Source organism: Alosa pseudoharengus, unplaced genomic scaffold (assembly GCF_046254945.1).
Source record: "Alosa pseudoharengus isolate Yale_2024_CS ecotype anadromous, Long Island Sound unplaced genomic scaffold, YU_APseudo_1.1 YU_APseudo_1.1_scf_24, whole genome shotgun sequence".
In the NCBI taxonomy this organism is placed as follows: Eukaryota; Metazoa; Chordata; class Actinopteri; order Clupeiformes; family Clupeidae; genus Alosa; species Alosa pseudoharengus.
Genome location: NW_027468689.1, coordinates 5170206 through 5186387, shown reverse-complemented (window position 1 = coordinate 5186387; position 16182 = coordinate 5170206). Strand labels below are relative to the sequence as shown.

The 16182-nt window shown below is 40.9% G+C and overlaps 1 protein-coding gene and 1 non-coding gene across 2 annotated transcripts in view; one reads left to right on the top strand and one right to left on the bottom strand.

The window, feature by feature from the left end:
- Positions 1-16182, top strand: part of abcc4 (ATP binding cassette subfamily C member 4 (PEL blood group)) — a 76930-nt gene that overhangs the window by 14964 nt on the left and 45784 nt on the right. The window contains exons 4-8 of the mRNA XM_076302920.1: positions 1447-1671; positions 5546-5635; positions 7398-7561; positions 12157-12282; positions 15806-16055. Coding sequence (XP_076159035.1) covers positions 1447-1671; positions 5546-5635; positions 7398-7561; positions 12157-12282; positions 15806-16055 — 855 coding nt within the window. The remainder of the gene's footprint in view (positions 1-1446; positions 1672-5545; positions 5636-7397; positions 7562-12156; positions 12283-15805; positions 16056-16182) is intronic.
- On the bottom strand, positions 14099-14171 carry trnak-cuu (transfer RNA lysine (anticodon CUU)). The gene has a single exon. It is a non-coding gene; the product is annotated as a tRNA-Lys (tRNA).

The following is a 16182-nucleotide window of genomic DNA, read 5'->3' as shown; positions in this document are numbered from 1 at the left end:
AACACCAGACCTGTTTCCAGACCTGTCATTGTATGGGCTCAGGAAAACCTCTGATAACCATTGTCTATGTGCCCAGTTTGATACTAAATTCAAAAACTGCAGCCAAAATTGTAACAGCTAAAATTTTATTGAGACATGATACAGAAAATACCACCCTCTTATCTGGGCCTGAGCTTAATGGACTGAGGTAACGTGGAAAAAGGTTCTGTGGTTAGACCAATCAAAGTTTGCCATTCTTTTTGGAAATAATGGAATTATTTGGGCTAAAGAGGAGCGGGCCTATCCATGTATCCAACCTATCCATCTTGTTTTAGTGCTCAGTTCGAAACCCAACATCTATGTTGGTGTGGAGGAGCATTAATGCCTACAGCATTGGCATCTTGCACATTTGGCAAAGCACAATCAATTCTGAATGATGTATACAGGTTTTGAGCAACATATACTGCCAACCAGGCAATGTCTTTTCCAGGGACGACCTTGAATATGTCAGGAAAACAATGCCAAAATGAATTCTGCACATATTTAAATAGTATTTCTCCATAGAGGAAGAGTCCAGGTGCTAAGATGGCCAGTCTGCAGTCCAGATTTGTCAAATTAGGTGCATAATGGAATGGAAAGCATGACTAAGAATACCCCATACTGTTGAGCAACTAAAATCCTATATCGGGGAGTAATGGGACAACATTTCATTATCAAAACTGTAGCAAATGGTCTCCTCAACATTTACAGAATTGTGTTAAATGAAGAGGTGAATCAGCACAGTGGTAAACATGCTCCCGTCCCAACTTTGTGTCAAAAATAATGTAATTCACTTCATGGTATATCCATCTTTTATAACTTTTTAGTCTACTGCATCACTTAGTAGTAATAACAAAAAATATATAATGCATGTGCTATATTATGTGACCTGCGCGAAGCATTTTCAAACCTTTGGACACCAGTGTACCGAGTGTCTCGTAAAGGATGTGAATTTTGTTGTACAGTAATATACAGTAAATGTGAGGAGAAGGGGGAACTTGGCACACTGCATAGAAAGGTCATTACTCCAGTCCTCGCTCACTCTGATGGGCACTTTTCTGCTCATTTTGGTCATTTAATTGTTGATATGAATTCAGTGGCTAAAACACTTGTGCTTATAACATAGCCAGGACTTTGGAGATTCATCTCAGTGAGCTGAGCAGTTTATTATGGTTCAACATGTATATTTTTTCACAAGTACTTGTCCAAGTAATATTGTTTTGTGTTTTGTTTTTTAAAAGTATATTTTTGCATTGAGGTATTTTTGCATTTATTGCGGGTGGGAGAGAGAGATGTATTGGGATTGGAAAATGACCCGGGTTGGACTCCAACCTGGCTTCCCGTGGGCACTTGGGCCAAAGCACCCTCCTGGTCCAGGTAATATTGTAACAGTAGGCCCTGTGTGTTCTTTAATTCACCTCTCACCAGGAAGCCATTAAGGTCATCCAGCCAGTGTTTCTGGGAAAACTCATCGAGTACTTTGAGCGCGTGGGACCACCGGACTCAGCCGCGCTGTATGAGGCTTATGGGTATGCCGCAGGCATGTCCTTGGCTACTTTTGGCCTAACTGTTCTACACCATCTCTACTTCTACCACGTCCAGAGAGCAGGCATGAAGATACGAGTCGCTATGTGTCATCTTATTTATAAAAAGGTAAGTGCATAACGTTCACCACCTAATTGCTTTACTAATAACGAAGTACAGCAGCACTTATAGGCTAGTGTCCAGTAAATGTGAGCACTTATAGGCTAGTGTCCAGTAAATGTGTGCACTTTTATTTCTTAATGCCTAATGCCGGATGGTCTAATGCTTAATTGTACCTTGTGTCTTTTATGTTTTTCAATTATTATGTTTAATGCACTTTACTTTTTAAACTATTTTTAACTATTGCACTTTTATGCTTTTATTTACCGGTACTATTCTAAATAATCTTGCCTTGCCTAATGTGTAATTTCCCCTATTTATGAAATATGCTACCGTATTTTCCGGACTATAAGTCGCTCCTGAGTATAAGTCACATTAGTCAAAAAATGCGTCATGAACAGGAAAAAAACATATATAAGTCGCACCGGACTATAAGTCGCATTATTTAGAAATGTATTTCACAAAATCCAAAAATAGAGACTATGTAACTGGACTATTGAAGCCAAAAAGATTAATGTTAATGAAGGAGTGAAGGCAGCCAAGAAGAGGGCCGGATAGGCCTAATTGTAAAGCAAAAGATTCACTGAAAGAAAATACCATGTGGTACACCAAAATTTAGCTAGAATGTGGAGAATACAATGCAATCAAGCATTTTGGGCAATGTGGAGTCACAAGCTGGCAGCAGATTAAATGCTCACGAGAGAGAAAAAGATGGTTTTAAAAAGACGTCACCGAAGCAAGCCAGGCATAGATCTATAGGCCCGAAGTTAATTGTAAAGCAATTTACAAAAGATTCACTGAACGAAAATGATGATATGGTACATGAAAATGTAGCTAAAAATGTGGAGAATGCAATGCAATCAAGCATTTTGGGCAATGTGGAGTCAATAGCTGGCAGCAGATTAAATGCTCACGAGAGAGAAAAAGATGGTTTTAAAAAAGACGTGACCGAAGCAAGCCAGGCATAGACCTATAGGCCCGACAGTAATTGTAAAGCAATTTACAAAAGATTCACTGAACAAAAATGTTGATGTGGTACATGAAAATGTAGCTAAAAATGTGGAGAATGCAATGCAATCAAGCATTTTGGGCGATGTGGAGAGACAAGCCGGCAGCAGATTAAATGCCCACGAGAGAGAAAAAGATGCGTTTTAAAAAGGCTGCACAGACCGGTTTTAATAGGGCGTGCAGACCAAAGCTGCAGCAAGCAGGTGATATTTAGAAATGTATTTCACAAAATCCAAGACCAAGAACAGACAGATGTAACTGGACACATAGAGGCCAAAAATATTGAGAATTCTACAGGGAATGTTAATGAAGACGAAGGAGTGAATAGTGGCAAGAGGCAAGCCGAAGGCTGCTGACGAGTGCCCGCGCTAAGCAATTTACAAAAGATGAAAATTTAGCTAAAAATGTGAAGAATGCAATGCAATCAAGCATTTTGGACGATATATTGTCACAAACTGGTAGGCCTAGCAGAACAATTGCTCGGCTGGCCACCTCCGAGAGATCGCGAGAAAAAAAGATGCGCATTTAAAACCAGAGCCTAAATTTCAGCGCAGGATTGCGGGTATTGTGCATAAGTTATTAAGTATTGAGCATAATAATAAAAGTCCCACAACTCTATCATAATGAGAGAAATTCCCACACATGTTACAGTGCTGTCTGATAACATTAATCTAATAATGGAGCGGCCTGAATGCGGGACTGTTGACTGGACGGACCAACTCTGACTTCAATTGAACCCGATGCAGAGACACACACACGCGCGCGCATGGACCACTTTGCTCTCTCTCTCCCTCTCTCATCGCTGAAGTCAAATTATAGCCTAGGAGGTGCTTCTACATCAATCGCGATCGACAGGAAAGGAAACCAAACGTTTAGCGATCAGGAACCGTCAGGAATTTTGTAAACACAGAAGCATGACAGCCTATAACGCCAGAGAACATGGATGTGTTCTCTATTTGAGGAACGTTATAATCGATTGCGGACATGAACAGACATACAGACACGGAGCGCAAAGTAGGCCTACTTTCACTTTCTAGTGTGCGTATTCAGTACGTGAAATATAATTAGTAGCAAAACAGTGATCAAATATTAGCCTACATGGCAGTGAGTTTTGTTTTCAAATGTTTTCATGCATGTCTAGATAACGGGTGAGGAATGTTTAGGAGACAGACTATCGTAAATCTTCAAATTATCGCTGGGGTCTTTTTATTTAGGCTGCACAAAGCACAGCACCTTTATTTGGGGCATGGCTTACTGTTTGATTATATTGCTAAATATCGGGACTGATGACCACTGAAATCTGCGGGGTATTTGATGGTTCACTATTAAGTTTCATGTAAGGGTGTTGGGATTTCCATCCGCTTATTGCGAGATAAGGCATCCGCTTTCATTTATTCATGGAATGTGTGTTGTGCTGAAATGGAAACCTTATTTCAGTTGCATGCCGCCCCCTTCTGAGCTTGCCAGAGGCTGATGCAGTAACCTAGCCTACATTTAGGCTAAACACAATTTTTGCTGCCAGGCATCAGCCTACGAATTTTATAAAAAAAAGTGAATCATGCATGATTAAAAAATAACTAAATTTAGTTGCAAGGCATGCAACTGATAGCTTGAGAGCAAGGTGTTGGAGACGTGTAAGACAATGACTTTTCATTGGCAACAATATTAAACCAACCAACAATATAAAATATTAAGAAGAGCTCTTTTATGAGTTAAATTGAAACAAAATTATTACTGGCCTTTATTTGTCCGAATCTGAGGCCCAAACAGAATCCTGGCCATAATTTGAGGATTTAGGTATGCCCGTGTGTTTCAGGCATAGTGCAACCACTAATCTCTGACTGAAAGTGCACAGAACTTGTGCATTTGAGAGCGCTCTCTCGCGGCTAGACAGTCATGTTTCATGTAGGCTTCATGTCAGTTAATATGAATTAACATTTAAAAACATGTTCAATTATATATATTTTTCATATATAAGTCGCACCTGACTATAAGTCGCAGGGCCAGCCAAACTATGAAAAAAAGTGCGACTTATAGTCCGGAAAATACGGTATATAAATAAGCTTGCCTTGCCTAATGTGTAATTACCCATATATGTAAATAAGCTTGCCTTGCCTAATGTGTTATTACCCATATATGCTTTGTAAATAAGCTTGCCTTGCCTAATGTGTAATTACCCGTATATGCTATGTAAATAAGCTTGCCTTGCCTAATGTGTAGTTACCCGTATATGCTATGTAAATAAGCTTGCCTTGCCTAATGTGTATTCCCAATATATGCTTTGTAAATAAGCTTGCCTTGCCTAATGTGTAATTACCCATATATGCTATGTAAATAAGCTTGCCTTGTCTAATGTGTATTCCCCATATATGCTATGTAAATAAGCTTGCCTTGCCTAATGTGTAATTCCCCATATATGCTATGTAAATAAGCTTGCCTTGCCTAATGTGTATTCCCCATATATGCTATGTAAATAAGCTTGCCTTGCCTAATGTGTATTCCCCATATATGCTATGTAAATAAGCTTGCCTTGCCTAATGTGTATTCCCCATATATGCTATGTAAATAAGCTTGCCTTGTCTAATGTGTATTCCCCATATATGCTATGTAAATAAGCTTGCCTTGCCTAATGTGTATTCCCCATATATGCTATGTAAATAAGCTTGCCTTGCCTAATGTGTATTCCCCATATATGCTATGTAAATAAGCTTGCCTTGCCTAATGTGTAATTCCCCATATATGCTATGTAAATAAGCTTGCCTTGCCTAATGTGTAATTACCCATATATGCTATGTAAATAAGCTTGCCTTGCCTAATGTGTATTCCCCATATATGCTATGTAAATAAGCTTGCCTTGCCTAATGTGTATTACCAGTCTCTGAGCCTCAGCAGTGCAGCTATGGGCCAGACAACCACAGGGCAAATTGTCAACTTGCTCTCGAATGATGTCAACAAGTTTGATGAGGTAATGTTACCATCTATGGAAGCATGAAACATGTATGTGTCTCCTATAGATCTTCCCCAAAATCACAAAATGCTCTACCAGGCTCTACGCGCAGTCTTGCACAGAGCACTACAGAGTTTAGAAGAAGGCAACATTGTGTGTAAGATGACTGAATTGGCTTTTAGTAGCACATAGTTATATATAATGCAGTGTTTCCCACAGAATTGAATTATATTTGTGGTGGTAGGTGACGTGGTTATGATGCTAACGGATTTAACCACGATTTAGCCAGTCGTCTTCTATGCCAACAACAATCCTTGCAGGATTTTTAATGTTTTCTTTAAACATGCATGCAGGTTTGTTGAGGGACAGAGACTCAAGGAGAGGCTGTACAAAGGTGCACATAGCTCTACAGTGAAAGGATTTCATTCAATTTAGTACAACATGGAAAATCATTGTGTGGTGGTCAGTGTTGATATTGTGGTGGGCCGCCACAAATAAGTCAATGTATGGGAAACACTAATGTTATGAAAACATGAAAAGTACAAAGAGCATAACAAATGCCAAAGTGCATTGAATGAGTCATGTGACACTAGTTCAGTTGATAAAGGTAGTGTGATAAAAAACGTTACACTCCTAAGTTTAGCTCCTAACAGGGATAATGCCTCATGGATTATTCAGCCTTTTGGAAATGCATTTAGGAAATGGAACGGATAGTGGAAACGCTATTAATATGAAAGACTTGGTAGTATTACTTGTACAAATAAATATGTCTAGACTAGACAAATAAATATGTCATAGTATGTGCATACATACTAGACAAATAAATATGTCTAGTATGTGCCATCATCAGTATCGGTAAACAGACTGCCAGTTGTTTTAGGCTTAAAATCATTGAGCCTAAATACTGAGCTTCAAGGGATGATGTATTATTGCTTGATTGTCTAAAGTATAATCCTTATTATAACATATTTGTATCTGTGCCCTGCTCGGTCTATGAATGTCTATTAATAAAGAAGTAGACCAGGATTTAGATTAGGACCCAGTCAGAGTGAGAGAACAAAAGCAACTAGCTATCAGCATGAAGCACTTGGAAAAATGTGTATTTTCATCTCACCAGGGAGCTTACATGAGCGCACGATCACATTAAAAACAACTTTCTTGGCAGTTGATCACATAATAAAATCAAGATCAAAATGACCTCACAACACACAACAGGAAGCTGTCCTGAATGAACTATCAGGATATAAATAGTCAGAGTATATGGGAAGCAGGTGAGCTGCAAGTCAACGGGCCTATTGTGATGAAAGGCAGCAGCTGGCTCCGAGGATGAACTGGTGCTGAGTGTGTGGCCAGGAAGATAAACATGGCACGACCGTAAGGGAACAAAACAAATGCATACCTTAGTTTAAGCTTGATGCAATGTTTCAAGAGAGCTGCTTCCCTGATACATAACACCGATCTGTAACTTTCGTCAGGGGATGGTCAGTTGGTACCGCCAGCGTTACACTTCCTCTTTACCCTTGACTCTCAGAACGTAACGTTCATTAGTGTCAGTTTGATGTATCCTAGGAACACTAAAGATATTTTGACCAATCAGAGCAGTAAACGTTTTTTTAGGGGTGTTTATTTGCGTTGTACAGAAATCTCATATCATCATAGTAACAAAATAGAACTGTATTTGAATGATTTTAATTGTTATGTTTTGCCCTATGCTTTGCTGCTGCCGCTTCGTATTTTCGGTGTTATTCCCGCCTAACTCACCCTGTTGCGTTCACCGCAGGTGACTATCTTCCTACACTTCCTGTGGGTTGGGCCACTGCAAGCTGCTGCCGTCATTGGACTGCTGTGGCAGGAGATTGGACCATCATGCCTGGCAGGAATGGCAGTCCTCGTGTTCCTCATGCCTTTACAGACTGTGTTTGGCCGCCTATTTTCATCTTTCAGGTGAAACATTCTCACTCTTAACATTCACAACCTTTCCCTTCAGTATTCATGTATTCACCCACACAGGGATGGGCAAAACTACATCAAAATATATTTAAAAATAAAATATCAAATACCTTAATTTCAAGTGTATCAAAATAAACTACAACATACAGTAGCCACACCATGTATCAAAATAAAATACTATATTTTTGTATTTTGAAAATACTACTTAAAGGGAACATGAAATCAGTGTGCAAACTTTCCATATCTGTCTATTTAATCTATTCCTTCATCAGTACACTGACACTGCTGATTAAGTGAACAATGTTTGACAGTTTTTCTCTGCCTAGGAGACATGCCATAAATTTGTCAACAGATCAACTATGCTGACCTGCCCGTTACATCTCATAGCCTAATACTGTATCAGAGATGTGCTCAAAAAATCACAACTGAACTTGTCAAGTGGTACAAACTACCGAACCAAACCAAACCAATTGAGAGACATTGTGTTCCATGTTTTCCGATTGGATGATCATGTTAATTTGCCTACTGATGATTAAAGTTCAAGAAAAATAAGTAGCCCAATATCAAAGGGAACGTGCTAGAACAACAATACTCAGGAAAGCTGCCCAGCAACATTGCTCAGAATCAGCACTGAATGACATACACATCCCAGTTAAAAACAGGCAGACCTTTAAGTGTGGGTGAGCAAGTAACCATGTGGTTGAGTGAGTAGGTTTGGTGAGAGTGAGGGGGTGTATTGTGTGTGTATGTGTAAGCAACCTACATGTTGCACATCTTGCACTGGATCATCTTCCTGAATCTCAATAGACCTCTGAAGTTCGCCTACAAAAAACAACCAAAACGGCCATCTTTGCCCATATAAGGAGATGTTAATTGAAGCTAACTACCTATGGCAAGATGCATTGCAAGTTAGCTCTGGGGTAGCAAAAATCAAAGAGTGCCGTCTACACTTACCGGAGATCACAGTATCCACTCAAAGGCAGAGGACAAAAGTGTGTTCAGGAAAACGTCTGCATTTCAGACTTTCGTCCCTGCAAGAGTTTAACAGGTGCGATAATTCAAAATCCCCATGTTATTTTCCTATAGGAAAAATCGCCAGATACCGGATGTCAAAGATGGCAGCTTTTTTGTAGGCAAACTTCAGAGGTCTATTAGCCTGACAAGCCAGACCCACATTAAAATGTAGGGTCTGGGCACTCACCGTTCACAGTGCTCAGTCCGAGGGGCGGGATAATCGGTTGTCTTTCAAATTCCCTCTGCACGCAATAGGACAGCGCTGAGTCCCATGCGTTTTCCTGCCAGCGGAGCTAGTTGGCTAGTTCAAACTTTTGCCAACTTAAAACAAGCTTAACTCGTGTCACACTGTTGGCCAAAAGCAACATCCATCTTCTTTGTTTTCAAGTAGCAGGGAATTCAAGCCAAACCGTTGCAACTCTGCCATCAATCATTATGTTAAGCCCGCCTAACGACTATACAGGATTTGATTGGCCTGATAGAAGTTTAATTTTTCGAGCTCACAAGCCAACGGAGAGTTGCTAGACTAGCCCTGGAAGCAAATGTAATTTGCTGCCGCTAGGGTGCGTCTAGATTTCTAGGCTAGAGGTCTATACTCTGATCACAAGAAGTCTGCGCAAATTACTCGGCACCAGTCAAAAGCTACATTCATTGTTTTGCACTTTTATTGTTTTATCACATCACCAAAAGTAATAGTTTTACCAAAAATACTTGGCAGTATTTTTAAATTACAAAAATACACACCTATGAAACAGGTAGACTACAAAATATGCAGCCATTTTCTTCAACCCAAAAAAATGCGAATTACAAAATACTATTTTGTATTTGAAATGCGTATTTTAAACTGCAATGAATACTGCCTACCTGTTTGTGTTCGGATGTGCCTGCTTGTAGTCAGTTCAGGGTTTCCCACAGAATTGAATTCTATTTGTGGTGGTAGGTTTGCAGAATTAACTTGAATGCAACATGTTTTAACAAATTAGCGCAGTGTGGTTATGATGCTAACCTGCTTTAAGCACAATTTAGCACTACCTGGAAAATCATTGTGTGGTGGTCAATGTTGACATTGTGGTGGGCCGCCACAAATAAGTCAATATATGTGAAACACTGAAGTTGGCTACTGGAAATATGTCACATCAAATTTGATAAAAGCAATGCTATTGAAAACATGATATTTCTGACAATACATTTTGTGTCGGCGGAGCTGAGATGAGAACAATCGGAACACAGCCGTATTCTCGATCAGCTGCTTAATCTCGCTGTCAGTCGACCATCGTGTGCCGCTCGTGCATGCATTCCGAACGCAAGTGCGCAACTGCTGATAGGCTACCACAAAAAGGCAACCAGAACGACAGAATCCTCATCCAATGAATTTATCCCCTCGAATTAATTGCTAAAATATTAAAGTGATTTTAGACTAATTTGTACTGGCGGGCCATTTATTTTAATTAGCCTAATTTCACAGACCTGTTGCAGGGACATTTTCACTTTATTTACAGGGTGCATCTGCAAACAACTGCTGGCCCAAATACAATGCCATGAATTATGATCATTAACTTTGCATAATCACAATATTTGTTTTAGGCTATGTATTTTTTTGAGGAATGTTCCTAGGAAATCTTTAGTTGCACGTGATGTGTAAGCGCGAAAGGTAGCTGTGGCCTACTGATTAGCACTTCGGACTTGTAACCGGAGGGTTGTCTGTTTCGAACCCTGACCAGTAGGCATGGCTGAAGTGCCCTTGAGCAAGGCACCTAACCCCTCACTGCTCCCCGAGCGCCGCTGTTGTTGCAGGCAGCTCACTGCGCCGGGATTAGTGTGTGCTTCACCTCACTGTGTGTTTACTGTGTGCTGAGTGTGTTTCACTAATTCACGGATTGGGTTAAATGCAGAGACCAAATTTCCCTCATGGGATCAAAAGAGTATCTAGTTCAAGAAGACCCACTGCCTTGAAAAAAAAATCTCACGAGCTGCGGGCTGCCACTGCTGCAGCTGGACTTTGCCAAGTTCATCTGAGAGCACAAATGTAAATCATACTAAAATTACCCTGGCCTTGAATGACAAAGTAAGGAAAATAAAACTAAATCTCAATTAAATAACCAAGACTAGGTTGACCGTGTGATTTTTGTCAGGAGATGTATTGAGCATTTTACTTCGCCGGATTGTCAGCAAACTGCCATGAGAACTGCTAGCTGGCTACTCAAAATAAACTAGCAATCTATTTGTGTTTGATCTTTGTGAATTACAGAAATATCAGACTTGCTAGACCTACTTCGAGCTACCAAGCAACCTTTCCACAAGGATAGATTGAATTTGTTTTTGTGAGGTGGACCTCTGTGAGGTGTTTTGAGGTGGTCTCGTCTAAATGGTTTATGAAGCATCTCACTTTTCCAGACCTCTTTCACAACATGTGGCACATTATGTTTGCCACATTGTATGGGTCACTACTTATATCATAACAAGGTAATACAATGTGTAATCATATGATGACTGATTAACAGTAATGTAAATGCTAAATGCCCTAATACCTGTTGATACTACAACAATGCTAAGTATAAGCTCTTAACCTTGTAGTTTTGCACATACTGTAGGCCTATCATGTACGACTCGATTTCTCCATTTCTTTGCACAAAACTCTCCAGAAAGTGACATTTAATGGTTTATTTTTCAAAAAAGAGCCCCCCCACATAACAAATCCCCTGGCTATGACTGTCTGTGGGTTCAAAAGTTGTCAAGGTAACTGTAACAGCAACACATAAAAGAATCACAGCAAATGGGATTTGATGTGAATAGAAAGTTGAATTTGCGTTAAAAAGGCAGATGGGAGCCAAACTTGTATCATATGTCATATGCTATTAGCGTCAGCTAAATGACTAAATGTAAAATGTAAATGCTATTACTATACCTATTTAATGAAAGTAACTATAACATTGACTCTGCTTGTAGTTTACCATAATTTCCCAACTATTAGCCGCACCTTATACATTGATTTTGCTAAATTTCTTCAGCTATGAGGTTAATGCATGGGGCCAGTTAATATGGTATTAATATGGTTTTGTTTCTTTTAACTTGCATAAAACACTGTCCTGCGGGTTATACACAATGCGACTAATACACAGAAAATTACTGTACCTGTGTATGTGGCTGTATGTGGTTAGTGCTATTGTTCAGGTCAACTTGGACAGACTTACTGTGAAATGCCAACTTGATATTCTAAAAGATATGAGTTGAACAGTGAAAATTTGTTTATTTGTTGACAAACTCCCTGTCCCTGTCCCGCTCCCTGTCACTGGGCCCATCTTGCCACTACGTGGAGTGACATTCGGCTACATATAGACCCTTTCAAGAGAGTTCCATTATCAGCATCATAGTTGGTTCCACAAGGCTTCCGTTTTAACATTCCATATGTTATCTTAATGTAGAGAAAGTAGATTGGGAACCAAATAGAACGTTCAAGCATTGTTTTTGTTTTTATTGTTGAAAGGGTGAGTGATCATGCAATAACAGCCGACCAACCATCTTTTTGTCTCCTATACCGCTCTGTCTCCCCTTCTCCCTCTGTATCTCTTCCTCAGGAGTAAGACAGCGGTGCACACTGATACCAGGATCCGTATTATGAATGAAGTCGTTTCTGGTATCCGAATCATAAAGATGTATGCCTGGGAAAAGCCCTTTTCAGCACTTGTCACTGATGTCCGAAGGTAACGAAATGTTGCTTTACTTGTTTACAACCTCTGACTGTCAAACTGCATCATAGAGCAGTCCTGTTCCACATGACTATACTATTAATACCGCAAGACTCTGGCTGCTGGAGTGGAAGATATTATCTATTTCTGGCCCTCAGGTTCCTTAACAGCAGAATAATGATTGTGCAAATGAGTGTGTGTGTAATAATCAAGTTCAAGTTTTATTTAAAACTCACATGGCGGTTTTACCAAGAAAATTGAAATACATGACCATTTACAGTCTGAGCAAAAGAGTTAAAAGAAATTAATAGGTTGCATAAGAAATATATAAAAATAAATAATATAAACAGGGACAAAAAGAGAGGGGTAGGTTTAGGTGGCGTTTTCATAAATGAACAGTCAACCTGACTTTGGCATGTTTGCACAGCTCAGTTGTGTGTAGAATCCCCGTAGTGTAGTCCTCCTTGTGTGTTTATTTACTTTTATGAGCTCTGTTCTGTCACATGTACACATGATTACACAATTGCCTGTAGTGTCTGTGTGATTTATAGAATGTGGTAGAAAAATAAAATAGGAACTCACAAATCATTATGACAATGCAGGTTTCTCCTCATATGACCATGCATGACTGTTTGGGAACACCCATACAAACCTTTGGCAAATGATTGACTCTCTGAGGGTTAACCTCTGCACTGCAATGAATCATTTTTTTGCCAGTTCAGTCCAGTTCCAAAAGAATTCCTATTGTGACTCTGATTTAGCAGCATTGTGTTTGATGTTATGCAACATTGAACAATTACTTTAAACTCAGTCAAGTTCATTCAGTTCAAGTTCATAACATTGTTATGTTACATTAGTGCAGTGTTTTTCAACCTTTTTTGAACCACGGTACATTTTTTACATTAAAAAGAAATCCCACGGTACACCACCAACCAAAAATGTAACAAAATTACACACTGTAGCCTAATAAGCCTAAAGCAAAATAATGACAATTTAGTCTCTCCATTTGTTTACAGTTCAGGTCAATGTCTGCATTTTTTCCTTTTCAAGTAGGCTAGGCCTATTTATCCATCGCTGTTTTACCCATAGATATTAGAAAGCTAGATACCGCATTGTCTGTCAAGTTCTATTAAGTGGCATAGGCTGCGTGAACGCAGACGACATATTGCTGGGACCAAACACCTATGGGCAACACTTGCCGACAATCAGAGACACCTGTCTGATTTCCAATCAGAGACACCTGTCTGATTTCCAATCAGAGACACCTGTTTCCACCATGATGGCAGCACTATTTACGTAGCTTACATATTCTAGAGCCCAATGCGGTATCTAGCTTTCTAATATCTATTTTTCACAGCCACTTCTCGTGCGCGTCACTTAATTAACAAGGTCATCAGGCGCTACCTAGTGCCACCCACTGACATGACAGAGTATTTATTTACTTAGCAAGTCACTACATGCTCAGATGGCACAGATGCTCAACAGTGACATAGCCTAGGCTAATATTTGCAACAACTAAATAATATAAGTATAGTATATAAGTATATATACTTTTTTGATCCCGTGAGGGGAAATTTGGTCTCTGCATTTAACCCAATCGGTGAATTAGTGAAACACAAACAGCACACAGTGAACACACAGTGAGGTGAAGCACACACTAATCCCGGCGCAGCCTGCTTCAACGGCGGCGCTCGTGGAGCAGTGAGGGGTTAGGTGCCTTGCTCAAGGGCACTTCAGCAGCGGCCCACTGGTCGGGGCTCGAACTGGCAACCCTCCGGTTACAAGTCCAGAGTGCTAACCAGTGGGCCACGGCTGCCCATAAAAAAGCAGACGCCCAACGTGGGGCTCGAACCCACGACCCTGAGTCTAAGAGTCTCATGCTCTACCAACTGAGCTAGCCGGGCATCTTAAAAACATGTTTTTGGACCGATTAAGTTAAATTGGACAAGTACCACACGGCACACCTGATACCCCACGGCACACCTGATACCCCATGGCACACCTGTGTGCTGCGGAACTGTGGTTGAAAATCACTGCACTAGTGTTCGTGTTGAAAACAATCACAGTCACACAGAAATTGTGTATGTTTTTGATACTTTAGTTTATGAAGCAGGCATTGAAAAACATTAAAATATAACTAGAATGTATGTGCTCTATGTACACACAGCTAAAAGTTGAGTGGGGAGTAGAGGGATTGTTGTATTAGCATACCTAATTTCAGATATACACAGGAGATCATATGCGTCAAAAGCCCCACTAACAGAGCAGCCTTCATGGGTACTTTAGTGGGTTTATCAAGCAGGCACCTTCCTCCGTTTATCTTCCTTTGAATTAGACCGATGACGCCTTCAGAGGGCTCAACAGTGGTGTCTGGCGTCCTAGACCCACGACGCCTTCAGAGGGCGCTCAACAGTGGTGTCTGGCGTCCTAGACCCACGACACCTTCAGAGGGCTCAACAGTGGTGTCTGGCGTCCTAGATCCACGACACCTTCAGAGGGCGCTCAACAGTGGTGTCTGGCGTCCTAGACCCACGACACCTTCAGAGGGCGCTCAACAGTGGTGTCTGGCGTCCTAGACCCACGACACCTTCAGAGGGCGCTCAACAGTGGTGTCTGGCGTCCTAGACCCACGACACCTTCAGAGGGCTCAACAGTGGTGTCTGGCGTCCTAGACCCACGACACCTTCAGAGGGCTCAACAGTGGTGTCTGGCGTCCTAGACCCACGACACCTTCAGAGGGCGCTCAACAGTGGTGTCTGGCGTCCTAGACCCACGACACCTTCAGAGGGCGCTCAACAGTGGTGTCTGGCGTCCTAGACCCACGACACCTTCAGAGGGCGCTCAACAGTGGTGTCTGGCGTCCTAGATCCACGACACCTTCAGAGGGCTCAACAGTGGTGTCTGGCGTCCTAGATCCACGACACCTTCAGAGGGCTCAACAGTGGTGTCTGGCGTCCTAGACCCACGACACCTTCAGAGGGCTCAACAGTGGTGTCTAACGTCCTAGACCCACGACACCTTCAGAGGGCTTAACAGTGGTGTCTGGTGTCCTAGACCCACACCCCTCCACACTCATGGCTTTTCTAAAACTCGTTCTACAAAACATTTTTACCACATATTTCACATTTACATGTATTCATTTAGCTGACACTTTTTATCCAAAGCAACTTATACTATATGTCAATTATATTACAAGGGCCATTTTAATCCTGTTGGGGTTAAGTGCCTTGCTCATGGATACAACGGTGGATGCTGGGTATTGAACCCACAATCTTTCAGGCTGCTGCTTATTAGCCGAGCTCTTTAGCCACTACACTACCACCGCCCCATGCAGATTTTCAGACAACGCAACCACAAAATTGCTAGCAGCCCAAGCTAGGTAGCAGTCAGGATACTTGCCTTGGAAGCACTTAAAGCAGCCCATTTCTTTGTGTACCGGTACATAACGGTACATTCCTATTTAAAAAAAAAAAAAAAAAAATTATACCAACTCTTTAAGAGTGACTGTTTGACAAGATGCTCTGATTTGTATTTTCAGGAAAGAAATATCCAAGATAATGTCCAGCTCGTATCTTCGGGGCCTCAACATGGGCTTCTTCTTCTCAGCCAGCAAAGTCATATTGTTTGTGACCTTCACGGTGTACGTGTTGCTGGGAAACCCCATCACAGCCAGTCGTGTGTTCAAGACAGTCTCCCTGTACACTGCAGTACGGCTCACCGTCACTCTTTTCTTTCCGGCGGCTATCGAGAAGCTCTCTGAATCTATGGTCAGCATCCACAGGATCAAGGTAATAATATTGATAATAATACTTTGAATTTAAATAGCGCTTTTCAAGACACTCAAAGACTCATACAAGATTGAAGATTAAATAGAAGATTGCTTATGCTAATGCTGAGTATTTGCGCCTTTGGGTG